The sequence below is a fragment of the Pristiophorus japonicus genome, chromosome 11 (assembly GCF_044704955.1).
Source record: "Pristiophorus japonicus isolate sPriJap1 chromosome 11, sPriJap1.hap1, whole genome shotgun sequence".
NCBI lineage: Eukaryota > Metazoa > Chordata > Chondrichthyes > Pristiophoridae > Pristiophorus > Pristiophorus japonicus.
In genome coordinates, this window is record NC_091987.1 from 128010095 (window position 1) to 128025918 (window position 15824).

Consider the following 15824-nt stretch of genomic DNA (forward strand, 5'->3'; position numbering starts at 1 on the left):
AACTCAAAACCAAAAGGAAGTGGTAAAGGAACGGAGAAATAGTGCAGCAACAGTGTAACTGCAGTGACACATATTCTCAAAGTGTACCTATGCATGTAGATGAGGCAAGGCGCATACGCCACCCAAGCAACTGCAAAAGACAATCATTGATGCTGGACGGGCTATCAACAGTGCTTTTCTGGATTCTGCAACCTCCATCGATGGTGCATTACAGCATTGTGCCAGCAGGATAAGGGCCAACACAGTTTGGATTTGATTTAGTGTTACTAATTTTATCACAAAATTTCTTCATCCACCCATCTTCTCTTCTCTCCTGAATGGTTGGATACTGATCCAGGTGTACGAGAAGCATTCTTGTACCTTGCCAAAATGGCTGTGCTTCCTTTGTAAATCGAGATAGTGATTGTTGCTAGGTTATTTGACTGTATTGGGTGGGGGTGGAGGTGGGGTGGTGGGTTAAGGAAAAGAGAGAAGAGAATGATCCTGTCTTCATCCCACCTTGACACATGCATTTTCAAGCATGGGTCATTGAATAACACTCAGGAGTGGAAACACCACCTGAGTTTTTACCTCACCAGCCTAGGAGGTAAAGGTCAATTGTAATGCCCCAACAGCTGAGATAAGGTATCTCATCACAAACCAGGAATCAAACCTGGGAGCTTCTGGTGTGTATGTTTACATTTTTAATTGGCGAGGCCTTCTTTGAAGGATATGCATACAAAACGCTCAAAAATACGTAGCCCAGCACTCCCTTTAGTCCCACATAAAAATTCTACTTTTCTATGCACATCCTTTAAAGTCAGAAATGTCTCATGGTAATAACAGATCTGTTAATTCAATTAATTTCAACATTTAAATTGCAAATAAATGCTCCTGGTGCATGGTAATAAAGTTTATAACTTTTAAAAAAAGTATAGAACTGTTATTATTTGTCCAACCAAAATTTAAGAATCTCAAAATATAGGGTTTGCAGAACTATATTAATTTAGACCCGACATATGAGCTTCTATTCTCATTTTGGTTCCCAGTGAGTGGAGATAACTTTGCTGGTAGGATTTAGAGCATCACATCTGCATTTCACAACCCTACAATGTTGAATTTTGAAACCTGATAAAAGTATCACACTATACTGTCCCTGCAATTGACAGACCCACAAAGACATGGAATTTCTTCTTCAGGCACGCTCCCTGTTGAATACCTGTAGTCCCAGGTCAACTCTGATCCTGCTTTGATATACCTAATAAAATCAAACACACACACACACTGTCTCAGTTAAGGAACAGCTTTGACAGGCTTCAATCCATTATGAATTTACACAACACTATACATGATGGTGATACAACATATGGTTAAATATGGTACAAAATTGGACCTCTTTGCATTCTCCTTACTAAACCTGTTCAGTACAATATCAAGAAGGTATCCTAGTTAATGAATTAGGTTTGTATTCTAGTATTCTCTAATGTAAATAATCAACCCACTTGTATATTTAAAGGCGTGGTTCTCGGCTAGTCTCTTTTTTAATGTCGGGGGGGGGGGGCGGACGGAGGGGAACCACTTCATGTGTGATATTGCACATATACTATTGCAACAGTATATGTGCAATACCACACATGAAACACACCTAGGCTTAGACAGGAAGTGCTAGTATATACAACATTTTTAATATATGACTAGCAGAGTTCCCTTGGCATTGCTCACAGTAAATTGCAGAATATGCTGTTTTATAACAATAGGGATATTTATGCATTATCATGGTCACTGATTTACAGTGACTGAATAAGGCAAATTCTATTTTTATTGCATAGTATTGAGATTTTTAAACAGTGCTTAGAGAATCAAATTCCATGACTGGGCATCTGTGAGAACCATAAACTAGTGGTCTTTGTTTTAAGATAACATTTTTACCTGTATATTTAATTTTTATTTGTTACCATTTTTAAAATGGAGGATCAACATGCAAAATGGTATGCAAGATGTACTTGTTGCAGATAAGTAACTTGTATTTAGTAATACTATGGGGGGGGGGGGGGGGGGGGGAATAGGTAGGGGTAAAGTTTAACTGCACTGGTGATGCTCCCGGATATTGATCCAGGGCTTTTAAGTAGCTCTGGGGGATGGTCCTAGGGTTTGACACAACTGGAGTATTGAGGTTTAATAGCACTGCAATGGGGTTGGAAGGGGGGTTTCTTTGGCCTGGCATCTCTGGAGGGGGAACTTGAGGTTTGGTAGAATTGGGGAGGGATGGAATTTGGGCAGGGCCAGGTGTGGTCTCCGAGTGGATTCCTGGTATCCTGTCAGCAGTGAGGAGAGAGGAAGGGCACAAGCTGGACAGCAGCAGTCCCAAAGCCCATTTACCTTGTGCCCATTACCTCCCTGAAGGTTGGCGCCCCTCCAGTCAGTAATGCATCTGCTGCCACTGTGAGCTGCAGGAGAGGCTGCTGCCAAGACAACATAGCATCACTCTGACCATGCGAGATTCCGAGCCAAAGGTTGATTGATCCTGAACAGTTGACAGGAGATTGATGTAAAGATCACCGACCGATTAGGGAAGAAGAAACAACGTTCTAAACTGGCAAACTACGAAGATCGTAAAAATGACTGTTGCCATCAGACCAAGTCATCTGCAAATTATGACCCAGCAGCCAAGGGAATATCAAATTGGAAACTACTGCAAGCCAGTCCAGAGGCCAGCCAGTCCAGACTTTCTGCTGGGTAGCTTGGAACAAGTCTCCAAAACGTTGCCTAGGTTGCAGCTATGATTATCTACAAAGCTAAGTTCCTGGACTGTATCGATTATCCGTTGTACAGCTATTTCAGCCTGCCAAAGAGCACAGACGAGCTAGTCGCCCAAGTATGGGCAGAGATGAAATCATCACATCCTGGTTTGCGTGGCAACAGCCAAGCACTTCGGGTAAACCTTGGGTGCTGAAAAAAGGGTGAAGGGCAATATTTATACCGATGGGTCCAACTTCATGGGGCAATGTTGAAGAATTTGTCGAGACGAAACCAAATGGCAATAGGGAAGGATTCATCTTTAAGGTCTATGGCTGCCAAGTAGCTCTGTGAACATACCCTCTAAATGATTGAAGTTAATATTACCAGTTTGACCCTTTCCATTTGATGAATTAGTTTAATAGTTTGAGATTCAATATACACTGTCCTTTTGGAAACTATAAGCAGAGAGCAGCTCTCTCCTAATGGGGGTAAACTCACTTGGTCACTCCCAATGCATGTGGCTAATCAACCTCATTGAGCTATGTTACCATAACAGACTTTTATTAAATGGTCCAATTGAATTACTGCACAAGATACTGTGGGTTCATTCATCAAATGCTGAGTGCAATCATCAGATTCTGGCCTTTGCGCATCCCCAATTTCCTTCGCTCCAACATCGGTGGCCGGGCCTTCAGCTGCCAAGTTCCTCCCTAAATCACTGCTCCTCGCTCCCTTAAAATCTACCTCTTTGGCCAAGCTTTTGGTCACTTGTCCTAATATCTCTATGTGGCTCAGTGTCAATTTCTATCTGTTATGCTCCTGTGAAGCGGCTGAGGACGTTTTACTACGTTAAAAGTGGTATATAAATGTAAGTTGTTGTTGTCCAGGGCTCATAAATAGAAAGTAACGTTGTTCCCAGACTGCCACCATTTGATTTGATTTTGACTGAAGGTCGAGGATTAAACAATCTAATTGGAGTTTGTTTCAATTGATCAGTGTTATTAAAAAAACAACTTTAGTAACTATATATAATGAAGACATTCAGATATACTATACAGAAAAACTATTACTGTTTTCTGAAAATGTTACTTGAAGTACAGCCAACAGTAACATATTCATTAAACATATATTCTGCTTTTATTTATCAATTAATACTCACTTACCGGTTAGTGAAAAAAGTGATCCATGGGAAATTCTTATCATGAGTATCTACAAAAACACTTTGCACAATGAGATTTGGATCACAGCTATGCTGCAAGCAAACAGATAATAAAAATTAGATCAGTATACAAAAACCAAGGCAAGTTGAATGGGAAAATAGAGGTGCATGGAACAGGGGAACTGTTTTCAATGGAAACTACTCCAGTCTAGGCATGTTTAAAAAAAACGATACATTGACCTAGAAATTCAGGCCCACCCACTTTTGTTGGGGCGGGGGCGTAGGGAATAATTGGTGTGCCTGAATGGTGAGGCTGAAGGCCTCATTATCATTGAACCAGCGAGCTATGTACAGTAACAAACAGCTCGCCGGTGTAGTGGGATTGTAGATCGGGCCAGTATGACGGCAGCAGTAGCCTTCAGATAAGTGATGAAGGGTGGGGGTGAGCGAGCGATCGGGTTAGGAAGGAAGCTGTGTCGTCTGGGTTGGGGTGGGGTAGCAATGGTTGTTGGGGAGATAGCATATGAGCCTGGGGGGTGCTCAGCCAAATTTCCAGGCCATTATGTCTTGCAGGAACTGCCAATTTAAGAGTACATTTTCATCTGCACAAGGAGCTGCCGTTATCTCAGGTCTCTGGACTCGCTGATGCGTTATTCTGCTGGCATCAGCCACAAGACAAATCAGCCATTCATAGAAAGTATTGCAGAGGAACATCCTTTCTGGTCCTGCAGGGAGAAATGCGGGAGGGTTCAAAGAATTCAAATATTCCCTTTATTACCTCGTCAGTAATACCGTTGTTCAAACTAAGCACAACTGGAAGAGGGTACTTGTGGATGTGCCAGCTTTGTGCCAGGTGATGCATACAAGAGGGAGTTACAGCATTCACGTGGATCAGCACAAATTAAGTGAATGATCTACAGAATGACCGATGGATTTTCAAGCAGATAAACAAGATTATGCACATTGAAACAGCGGAGCTTGAAAGGCGTACACGATGAAGTGGTCCCAGTGGGCTAGTTATTATTGGAAATGGGTTCAATCATGTCTTCAATCTAAAAGAAGACATCACTGATGATAAAATGGGAATTATTCAGAAATATCCATGGTCCATGATCAAAATCTTGGAGGTAGTTAGGCCTCGTGATGGTTATTGCTAAATAAGATATACTAGATTAGAATTACACTGATTTAAAAAAAAAACCCTAAACTGCAGTGATGCAAAATCTCCAAATACGTTGTTGCAGTGAAGTCTGCATTTAACCAGTGAGGGAGTTAAAAAATATATTTTTTATTGAGAAATCAATGTGAAGGGCCAAAGCCCATCATGTGAGCATCATTGCCAAGGTTGAAAGAGAAAATAAATTGGTGAGATAGATCAGGAAGTTTTGAGGTCGTGATAAAGAAGGAACCGTGTGTGGGAGGGAAGGGTTGGAAACCTGAATTATACTGAGCACAGATGCTGAGAAAGGAAGAATTCAGGTATCTTAATATGTTGGAACATATGAAATGCTGAGACATTTGGAAGGAACTAACAAGTGAAGCAATAGATTAAATCGATCACCAGAGCTTGTAGTCCATTCATTTTTACCCTTTAGACATAATGCATATCACCCACTTCTGGCAGTCAAAGGAAATTCAAGGAATTACATAGAAAGATTTTTACTTCTTGCAGTCTCAGATCAGAGACACCTTTTTTTGGTTACTTACGTTAATAAACCGCCCTATGTTTCCTTCTTCTGAGGCATCCAAAAAATAACAGCTATTCCCCTGCTCATCACCAATACACGTTCTGTGCAATCTTGAGGTCAGTTCTTTGTGATGGTTATCTTGAATCAATTTGTCTTGTACATTTGCATTTTCGTTCTTTGTTTTATTTTCCTGTTTATCTGTTTCTTGTTGACTTTGATTAGAAAACACCGGACCCTCAAAATTGTTTTCACCCAAAGGAATGCAACGGTTTCTCCCATTACCAGTACTGCCCCTGTTTTCCAAGACTCCTATAAAAGTTACCAATTACAATTAGTAAGTCACACATTAACATACTAATGTTATCCTCATGCCAAGTAAACCATTACTCAGGAAGTATTTGGTTGTAATAATGGGTTTGCATTGGTCAACTTCAATACCTGTGCAGCACCCACCTAAAAATCAACTTACAAAAGGTTTCAATGCACATCAAAAGGTGGAAAGTACACAAGGGTAAAGACAGATGGAGGGTGTCCTCAGTGTGTAGACAGGATTTTGTCTCCACAAGGACTGTGCGGTGGTCACTCCTATCAATATTGTTGTGGACAGATGCATCTGCAACAGGTAAGATTGTTGTAGATGAGGTCAAGTAGGTTTTTCCCTTGTGTTGGTTCTCTCACCACCTGCCATAAGTTCAGACTGGCAGCTATGTCCTTCAGGACTCAGTCAGTAGTGGTACTACACTGAAGTTCCCCACCCAGAATACATTTTGTGCCCTTTCAACCCTCAATGTTTCAACATAGAAGAGTACTGATTCGTCAACTGGGGGATCAGTTCTTCTTTAGTGGTCCCTCGTATCGAGGATGACTTGATTCCACACCAAAAATGGATGAGTTCACAGGTGTTTCAATGAAGGACCTGACATTCCAGATCCGAACTACATATTGAAGAGTGGAAGGTGCCTGTGCGTGGAATTTTATTAACGTGTGATGGCCGTTGCACACCATCTACCACATGGGCTTGACAGAGCGAGGTCTTGTTCCAGTGGCAAGGATTAACCAAGATGACTGGAGACCAGCTCTGCTGCACGGACCTAGTGGGCTGACCCATGCGCACCCTGGGTCGTCGATTCTTCTGGGCCCCGATCACATCGCTCTACAAAGGGAGCAGCGTGGAGGCCCCGACCTGCGAGAAACCTCCAGCCGCAGGTCGGGGCCATAAAGGGAGCGGAGGTGCGGCAGCCCGGGAGCAGCGTGGCGGCATGCCACTTCAGGGAGCAGTGCGAGCTGGTGCAGGAGGGCGACGACTTGGAGAAGGGCAACTGGATTGGACGTGACCAAAATACAGGTCACTGATTGGAGCGTGGGCAGGTACAGCAGGAGAGGCGGCAAACAGCAGAGGAGTGGCGAGGTCGGGGCGAAGGAGCGGCAAGAGGTGATCAGTTAGAGAGTTCCTTGCCCATGTTTGTTGACAGATGCCACGAGACTTTATGGGGTCCGGAGTCAATGTTGAGAACTCCCAGGGCCACTACCTTCCGACTGTGTACCACTGTGCCACCACCGCTGGTGGATCTGTCCTGTCATGGGATGGTGATGGAGGAGTCTGGGACGTTGGCTGATAGGCATCCTCACAGAATCGTACCTATATCAGGCTGTTGCTTGACAGCTCTCCCAACTTTGACACAAGTTCCCAGATGTTAGTGAGGAGGATTTTGCAGGGTCGACTGAGCTTTGACGTATCAGAATCCAATGCCAGGGTCAAAACAGTGATCTCATTATACTTCTTTATAACGGTTTGATACAACTGAGTGGCTTGCTCAGCCATTTCAGAGGGTATTTAAGAATTAATCACATTGTTGTGGATCTGGAATCACGGGTAAGGATGGCAAGTTTCATTCCCTAAAATATATGAGTGAACCAGTTGAGTTTTTACGACAATTCAATAGCTTCATGGACGCCATTACTAATACCAGCTTTTTAATTCCAGTTTTTAAAAAAAATAAAAACTGTACTTAAATTCACAATTGCCATTCACAATTTTGAATTCACATCTCCAGGTTATTAGTCCAGGCCTCTGCATTACTAGTCCAGTAACATAAGAACATAAGAAATAGGAGCAGGAATAGGTCATTAGGCCCCTCGAGCCTGCTCCACCATTCTATAAGATCATGGCTGATCAGATCTTGGGCTCAGCTCCAATTCCCTGCCCGCTCCTCATAACACTTCACGCCCTTGTTGTTCAAAAATCTGTCCATCTCCACCTTAAATGTATTCAATGACCCAGCCTCCATAGCTTTTTGGGGCACAGACTTCCATAGATTTACAACCCTCAGAGAAGATATTCCTCCTCATCTCCATTCTAAATGGGCGATTCCTTATTAAACTATGCCCCCAGTTCTAGATTCCCCCATGAGTGGAAACAGCCTCTCTGAATCTACCTTGTCGAGTCCCCTCAATATCATCTCTCATTCTTCGTGAACTCCAATGAGTATAGGCCCAATCTTTCTTCATAAGTCAACCCCTTCATCTCAGGAATCAACCTAATGAACTTTCTCTGAACTGCCTCCAATGCAAGTATATCCTTCCTTGAATAAGGAGACTAAAACTGTACGCAGTACTCTAGGTGTGGTCTCAGAAAGCAGGACTTCTCTGCTTTTATACTCTATCCCCCTTGCAATAAACATCAACATTCCATTTGCCTTCCTGATTATTTGCTGTACCTGTATACTAACTTTGTGTTTCATGCACAAGGACCCCCAGGTCCCTCTGTACTGCAGCATTTTGTAATCTCTCTCCATTTAAATAATAATTTGATTTTTTATCTTTCCTGCCAAAGTGGATAACCACACACTTTCTCACATTATACTCCATCTGCCAAATGTTTGCCCACTCACTTAGCCTGTCTATATCCATTTGCAGATTCTTTGTGTCCTCCTCGCAACTTGCTTTCCCATTCACCTTTGTATCATCAGCATACTTGGCTACATTACACTCAGTTCCTTCATCCAAGTCATTAATATAGTTGAGGCCCTAGCACCGATCCCTGCGGCACCCCACTAGTTATCGTTTGCCAACCGGAAAATGACCCATTTATCCCGACTCTCTGTTTTCTGGTAGTTAAGCAATCCGCTATCCACGCTAATAAATTACCCCTAACCCAATGAGCTTTTATCTTGTGCAGTAACCTTTTATGTGGCACCTTATCAAATGCCTTCTGGAAATCCAAATACACCACATCCACTGGTTCCCCTTTATCCACCCTGTTCGTTACATCCTCAAAGAATTCCAGCAAATTTTTCAAACATGATTTTCCTTTCATAAAACCATGCTGACTCTACTTAACTATTATGCTTTTCCAAATGTCTTGCTACTGCCTCCTTAATAATGGACTCCAGCATTTTCCCAACAACAGACGTTAGGCTAACTGGTCAAATTTTCCTGCTTTCTGTCTGCCTCCTTTTTTAAATAGGGGTGCTGCATTTGCGGTTTTCCAATCTGCTGGGACCACTCCAGAATCCTGGGAACTTTGGTAGATTACAACCAATGCATGCACTATCTCTGCAACCACTTCTTTTAAGACACTAGGATCAGGCCATCAGGTCGAGGGGACTTGTCCACCTTTAGTCCCATTATTTTATGGAGTACTTTTTATTTAGTGATAAGTGATTGTTTTAAGTTTCCACCTCCCTATAGCCCCTTGATTATCCATTATTGGGATGTTTTTAGTGTCTTCTACCGTGAAGACCGATACAAAATATTTGTTCAACCTCTCTGCCATTTCCCTGTTCCCATTATTAATTCCCCAGTCTCATCCTCTAAGGGATCAAGGTTTACTTTAGTTGCTCTCTTCCTTTTTAAAAACATAAACACTACACTATCATACCTATTGTCACATAGGTTGGAAAAGGTTAATCAAAGCCAAGCAGATGGTCCTATATGTGTGACACAGAACAACTTGATTCTGGCAAGCTTGGGATGCAGAGTGCCGCATATTGCTCCTCAGCTGAGGGGTTGTGGTTAAAGACTACAATCAACTAGAATGCAGAGAGACTGAAAGCTGCAGTATGTTTGAAAGAGCAGTTTGGCTAATGTCAGACAGGAAGGATACAGATAAGACAGTTTGTAATGTATGCACCTGAGTATGCTCACAGGTTTGTAGAGCTGTTGCCCCCAGCAACCAAATTATAATTTGATTTTATATGTTTTAAAGTTTAATTTGTTTTAATTGCTGGTTTTAGTGTTCCCCTCCCCTTTTAAAGGGGGCACTTGTAAAATATATGGTTTTAATGCCCGCAAAAAAAATCACAAAAAATAAAACATTAAAAAAAAAGGGGCAGTTGAAAAGTGTCTGGAGTGTCCCCCAGATTGGGGGGCACTTGAATTAATGTTTAATTTGTTTACTCCGAAAGAGTTGTAGAGCTGTTGATTTTAAAGTTTAATTTGTTTTAACTGCGGTTTTAGTGTCCCCCTCCCCTTTTATAGGGGGCACTTGTAATAATTTATGCTTTTAAAGCCCCCCAAAAAAAGGAAAAAAGGGCAGTCGAAAAGTATTTGGAGCGTCCCCCAGATCGGGGGGGCACTTGAATTAATGTTTATTTTGTTTACTCCGAAAGAGTTGTAGAGCTGTTGAGTTGTGAATGGATTAGCCAGTCACATGATATTCACGAGACTTAAAACCCCAGCCAGTTGGGTTCGGGGGATCCACAAGGCAGGTGGTCGTGAGCCTGATGGATGAACTGGTAATGTGTAGTGTGATTGTTAAACCTTTTGCTAATAAACCAACTAGTTCTTGTTGCTATGAATTCTTAAAGAACCCATGAAGCAAATACATTACAACAGTAACATTTGTGTTGAGTGTCTACATGCTCCTTTAATCATGAGAATGAACTTCCTATGTGAATCATGAGAATGGACTGCCTGGGGAGAGTCTAGAACATGTGGAGATACTGCCAAGTACTTGGAATTGAGTACCATCAAGAGTCTAGAGGGCCAGGGTGCCTGGAATAGAAGTCAACTGCAGAACCTTTATGCAGGGCCATCATTACTGTTTGTAAAAGCTGACTGAAATCGGATCAGTCTGGACAGTTAATGAGATCACAGGGAATGGAACTAATCCAAAAGTAGAATGGAATCAGTCTTTTCTGGATCCTGCAAGTTGAGCAGTAGGGCTGGTAAGGTGCTTTAAACTATACCAAAGCCAGCCTCATGCCAATGTTGTTTTTGGAGACCAGCAGCAATGCATTCATTGTACCACTGCTTCAGTTGTAGCCTTAGCATCTTCACTGCAAAAGGCAGCTTTATTTTTTAAAAAGAGATCATAAAGTGGTGTCACTTCTTTCTTAAATTAATAGATATGAAATTATTTTTGTTTAACCAAGTCATCTGAATGCAGTAGCTTTTCTTCCCGTTCCAGCACCATTATCTCTGGAGGCCTCCTAAGGATCCTTGGCCCCCACCTATTTCTCAGCTACATGCTGCTCCTGGACAACACCATCCGAAAACAAAACATCAGGTTCCACCTGTACACTGATGACACCCAGCTTTAGCTCTCCACCACCGCTCGATGTTTCCACTGCCTCGGATTTGTCAAGCTGCTTGTCCAACATCCAGTATTGGATGAGCAGAAATTTCCTACATTTAAATATTGAGAAGACCAATGCCATTGTCTTCAGTTCCCACCACAAACTCAGTTCCCGAGCCACCGACTCAATCACTCTCCCTGGCTGAACCAAAAATGACATCCTATTTGACCCTGAGCTAAGCTTCTTGGTATATATGTAAACTTGTATTGACTCTGTACAGCCACCAGAGGGCTCATCCCCTGGAGTCCCAAGGGATCCCATAATCCCTTGGGAGCACAGGTATTTAAGGAGGCCTCACAGGTTGGAGAGGCACTCTGGAGACCTGCAATAAAAGACTATCACACTTTACTTTGAGCTCAGTCTGACTCTTTCTCATACATAACAACTGGCGACGAGATACGAGATACAGATAGCGAACCCAAAGATGCAGAGAACAGTGGGCATCCTGGAGAAATTCTCGGAGGGAAATGATTGGGAAACTTTTGTGGAGCGACTCGGCCAATACTTCGTGGTCAACGAGCTAGATGGGGAAAAGAACACTGCCAAAAGAAGGGCGATCTTCCTCACTGTCTGTGGGGTACCAACGTATGGCCTCATGAAGAATTTGCTCACTCCAACGAAACCCACGGAGAAATCGTATGATGATTTGTGAACACTGGTCAGAGAGCATTTGAACCCAAAGGAAAGCATTCTGATGGCGAGGTACCGATTCTACACCTACAAAAGTCTGAAGATCAGGAAGTGGAGAGTTATGTCGCCGAGCTAAGACGCCTTGCAGGACATTGCGAATTTGAAGGACATTTGGAGCACATGCTCAGACTTTTTCGTATTGGCCACGAAACCATACTTCGCAAACTTTTAACTGTAGAGACCCCAACTTTGAGTAAGGCCATAGCGATAGCCCAGGCATTCATTGCCACCAGTGACAATACAAAGCAAATCTCTCAGCACACAAGTGCTGCTACAAGTACTGTGAACAAAGTGGTGATGTTTTCGAATCGTAACGTACAGGGCAAGTCACACATGCCTGCAGCTGCACGTCTGCAGATGTCTCAGCGTCCATCAAGGGTGATGAATGCAAGGCCATTAACACCTTGTTGGCACTGCGGGGGTGATCATCGTTTCCATTCATACCGATTCAAAGAGTACGTTTGCAAGGGCTGTGGAACAATGGGACACCTCCAACGTATGTGCAGACGAGCTGAAAACTCTGCTAAACCTGCAAAACAACATGTTGCAGAGGACATATCCACGGAGGATCACAACGAACTAGAGCCTCAGACCAAGGAGGCAGAGGTACACTGGGTGCACACATTCACCACGAATTGTCCCCCGATAATGCTGAATGTTGAACTAAATGGGCTCCCGGTGTCAATGGAGCTGGACACTGGCACGAGCCAGTCCATCATGGGCAAAAAGACTTTCGAAAGATTGTGGTGCAACAAGGCCTCAAGGTCAGTCTTAAATCCAGTTCGCACGAAACTAAGAACTTACACAAAAGAACTGATTCCCGTAATCGGCAGTGCTACCGTAAAGGTCTCCTACGATGAAGCGGTGCACAAGCTACCACTCTGGGTGGTACTGGGCAATGGTCCCACGCTGCTTGGCAGGAGCTGGCTGGGAAAGAAATGCTGGAACTGGGATGATGTCCGAGCACTATCGCCCGCTGACACTTTGTGTGCCCAGATCTTAAAACAAATTTCCTTCGCTGTTCGAACCAGGCATCGGGAAATTCCAAGGAGCAAAAGTGCAGATCCACCTAATTCCGGGGGCGTGACCCATCCATCACAAGGCGAGAGCAGTACCGTACATGATGAGAGAAAGGGTAGAGATCGAGCTAGACCGGCTGCAAAGAGAGGGCATCATTTCACTGATCGAGTTCAACAAGTGGGCCAGTCCGATCGTTCCTGTCCTCAAGGTAGACGGCATCATCAGAATCTGTGGCGATTACAAAGTAACTATCAATCATTTCTCCCTGCAGGACCAATACCCACTACCAAAGGCCGACGACCTCTTTCCAATGCTGGCGGGCGGATTGACGTTCACGAAGCTGGATCTGACTTCAGCCTACATGACGCAGGAGCTGGAGGAATCATCGAAGAGCCTCACCTGCATCAACACGCACAAAAGTCTTTTTATTTATAACAGATACCCGTTTGCAATTCGATCAGCGGCGGCGATATTCCAGAGAAACATGGAAAGCTTACTGAAGTCGGTCCCACACACCGTGGTCTTCCAGGACGACATCTTGGTCACAGGTCGGAACACAGCCGAGCATCTGCAGAACCTGGAGGAAGTTCTTAGTCGACTCAACTGCGTGGAGCTCAGGTTAAAACGCTCAAAGTGCGTTTTCCTGGCGCCTGAAGTGGAATTCTTGGGAAGGAGGATTGCGGCGGATGGCATCAGGCCCACCAACGCGAAGACTGAGGCAATCGAGAAAGCACCGAGGCCAGAAACGTGACAGAGCTGCGATCATTTCTGGGACTACTGAACTACTTTGGTAACTTCTTACCGGGTCTCAGCACACTGTTAGAACCACTGCATGTCTTACTATGCAAAGGGGATGAATGGGTTTGGGGCAAAAGCCAAGAAAAGGCCTTTGTAAAAGCGAGAAAATTGTTATGCTCAAACAAATTGCTTGTGTTGCATGATCCATGTAAGCGTTTGGTACTAGTATGTGATTGGGTATTGTCATATGGTATTGGGTGTGTATTGCAACAAGCTAATGATTTTGGGAAACTGCAACTGGTTGCTTATGCATCCAGGAGTCTGTCTAAGGCTGAGAGAGCCTACAGCATGATTGAGAAAGAAGCGTTAGCGTGTGTCTATGGGGTAAAGAAAATGTATCAATACCTGTTCGGGCTAAAATTCGAATTGGAAACTGACCATAAGCCACTAATATCCCTATTTGCCAAGAGTAAAGGGATAAATACCAACGCATCGGCCCGCTTCCAGAGATGGGCGCTAACGTTGTCCACATACGATGCCATCCGCCACAGGCCAGGCATAGAAAACTGTGTCGATGCTCTCAGTAGGCTGCCATTGCCCACCACAGGGGTGGAAATGGCGCAACCCGCAGATCTAGCCATGGTTATGGAAGCATTTGAGAGTGAGCAATCACCCGTCACTGCCCAGCAGATCAAAACCTGGACGAGCCAGGACCCCTTATTATCACTAGTCAAAAGCTGTGTGCTTCACGGGAGCTGGTCCAGTGTCCCAGTGGAAATGCAGGACTAGATAAAGCCGTTCCAGTGGCGCAAAGATGAAACGTCTATACGGACAGACTGCCTTTTGTGGGGCAATTGTGTAGTGGTCCCCAAGAAGGGCAGAGATACCTTCATCAAATGACCTCCATAGTACCCACCCAGGCATAGTAATGATGAAAGCGATAGCCAGATCCTACGTGTGGTGGTCCGGTATCGATGCGGACTTAGACTCCTGCGTTCACAGATGTAAGACATGCTCGCAGTTAAGCAATGTACCCAGGGAGGCAGCGCTAAGTTTATGGTCTTGGCCCTCCAAACCGTGGTCCAGGGTACATGTCGACAATGCAGGCCCGTTCTTAGTAAAATGTTCCTCGTGGTTGCAGACACGTACTCCAAGTGGACTGAATGTGAAATAATGTCGGCTAGCACGTCCGCTGCCACGACTGAAAGCCTGCGGGCCATGTTTGCCACACAGGGCCTACCCGATGTCCTGGTGAGCGACAACGGGTCATGCTTTACCAGTGCTGAGTTCAAAGAATTCATGACCCGCAACGGGATCAAACATGTCACATCTGCCCCGTTTAAGCCAGCGTCCAATAGTCAGGCAGAGAGAGCAGTGCAAACCACCAAACAAGGCTTGAAGAGGGTAACTGAAGGCTCACTGCAGACTCGCCTATCCTGAGTCCTGCTTAGCTACCGCATGAGACCCCACTCGCTCACTGGGATCCCACCAGCTGAACTGCTCATGAAAAGAGCACTTAAGACAAGACTCTCGTTAGTTCACCCTGATCTCCATGAACAGGTAGAGAGCAGGCGGCTTCAACAAAGTACATACCATGATAGCGCAAATTTGTCACACGAGATTGAAATCAATGATCCTGTATTTGTATTGAATTATGGACAAGGTCCCAAGTGGCTTCCTGGCACTGTTGTGGCCAAAGGGGAGCAGGGTGTTTCGGGTCAAACTTTCAAATGGATTTATACACCGGAAACACTTGGACCAAATCAAACTCAGATTTACGGACTATCCTGAGCAACCCACCTTGGAACCTACCTTTTTTGAGCATCCAACATACACACTAGTGGCAACCAGCATCACAGTTGACCACGAAGCAGAACCCATCATCCACAGCAGCCCAGCAGGACCCAACACACCAGGCAGCCCAGCAAGGCAGCTGCACAGCAGCCCAGCGAGGGCCCAACAAATGATTCAACAATACCAGCTTTCACACCGAGACGATCAACCAGGGCAAGAAGGGCCCCAGATCGACTCACATTGTAAATAGTTAGACGATTGACCGGGGGGGGGGGGGGAGGAAGCACAGGAGAGAGGCGGGAGTCGAGAGAGGCAGCGGCCTATAAAAGGCTCAGCAGTCCGGGGAGCGTCGAGAGAAGCGGGAGTCGAGAGAGGCAGCGGCCTATAAAAGGCTCAGCAGTCCGGGGAGCGTCGAGAGAGACGGGAGTCGAGAGAGGC

General features: G+C 44.5%; 1 protein-coding gene across 1 annotated transcript in view; it reads right to left on the reverse strand.

The window, feature by feature from the left end:
* Nucleotides 1-15824, reverse strand: part of LOC139275581 (uncharacterized) — a 276054-nt gene that overhangs the window by 133305 nt on the left and 126925 nt on the right. Inside the window, exons 22-24 of the mRNA XM_070892751.1 lie at nt 5585-5874; nt 3882-3970; nt 1126-1237 (exon numbers count right to left, since the gene is read on the reverse strand). Coding sequence (XP_070748852.1) covers nt 1126-1237; nt 3882-3970; nt 5585-5874 — 491 coding nt within the window. The remainder of the gene's footprint in view (nt 1-1125; nt 1238-3881; nt 3971-5584; nt 5875-15824) is intronic.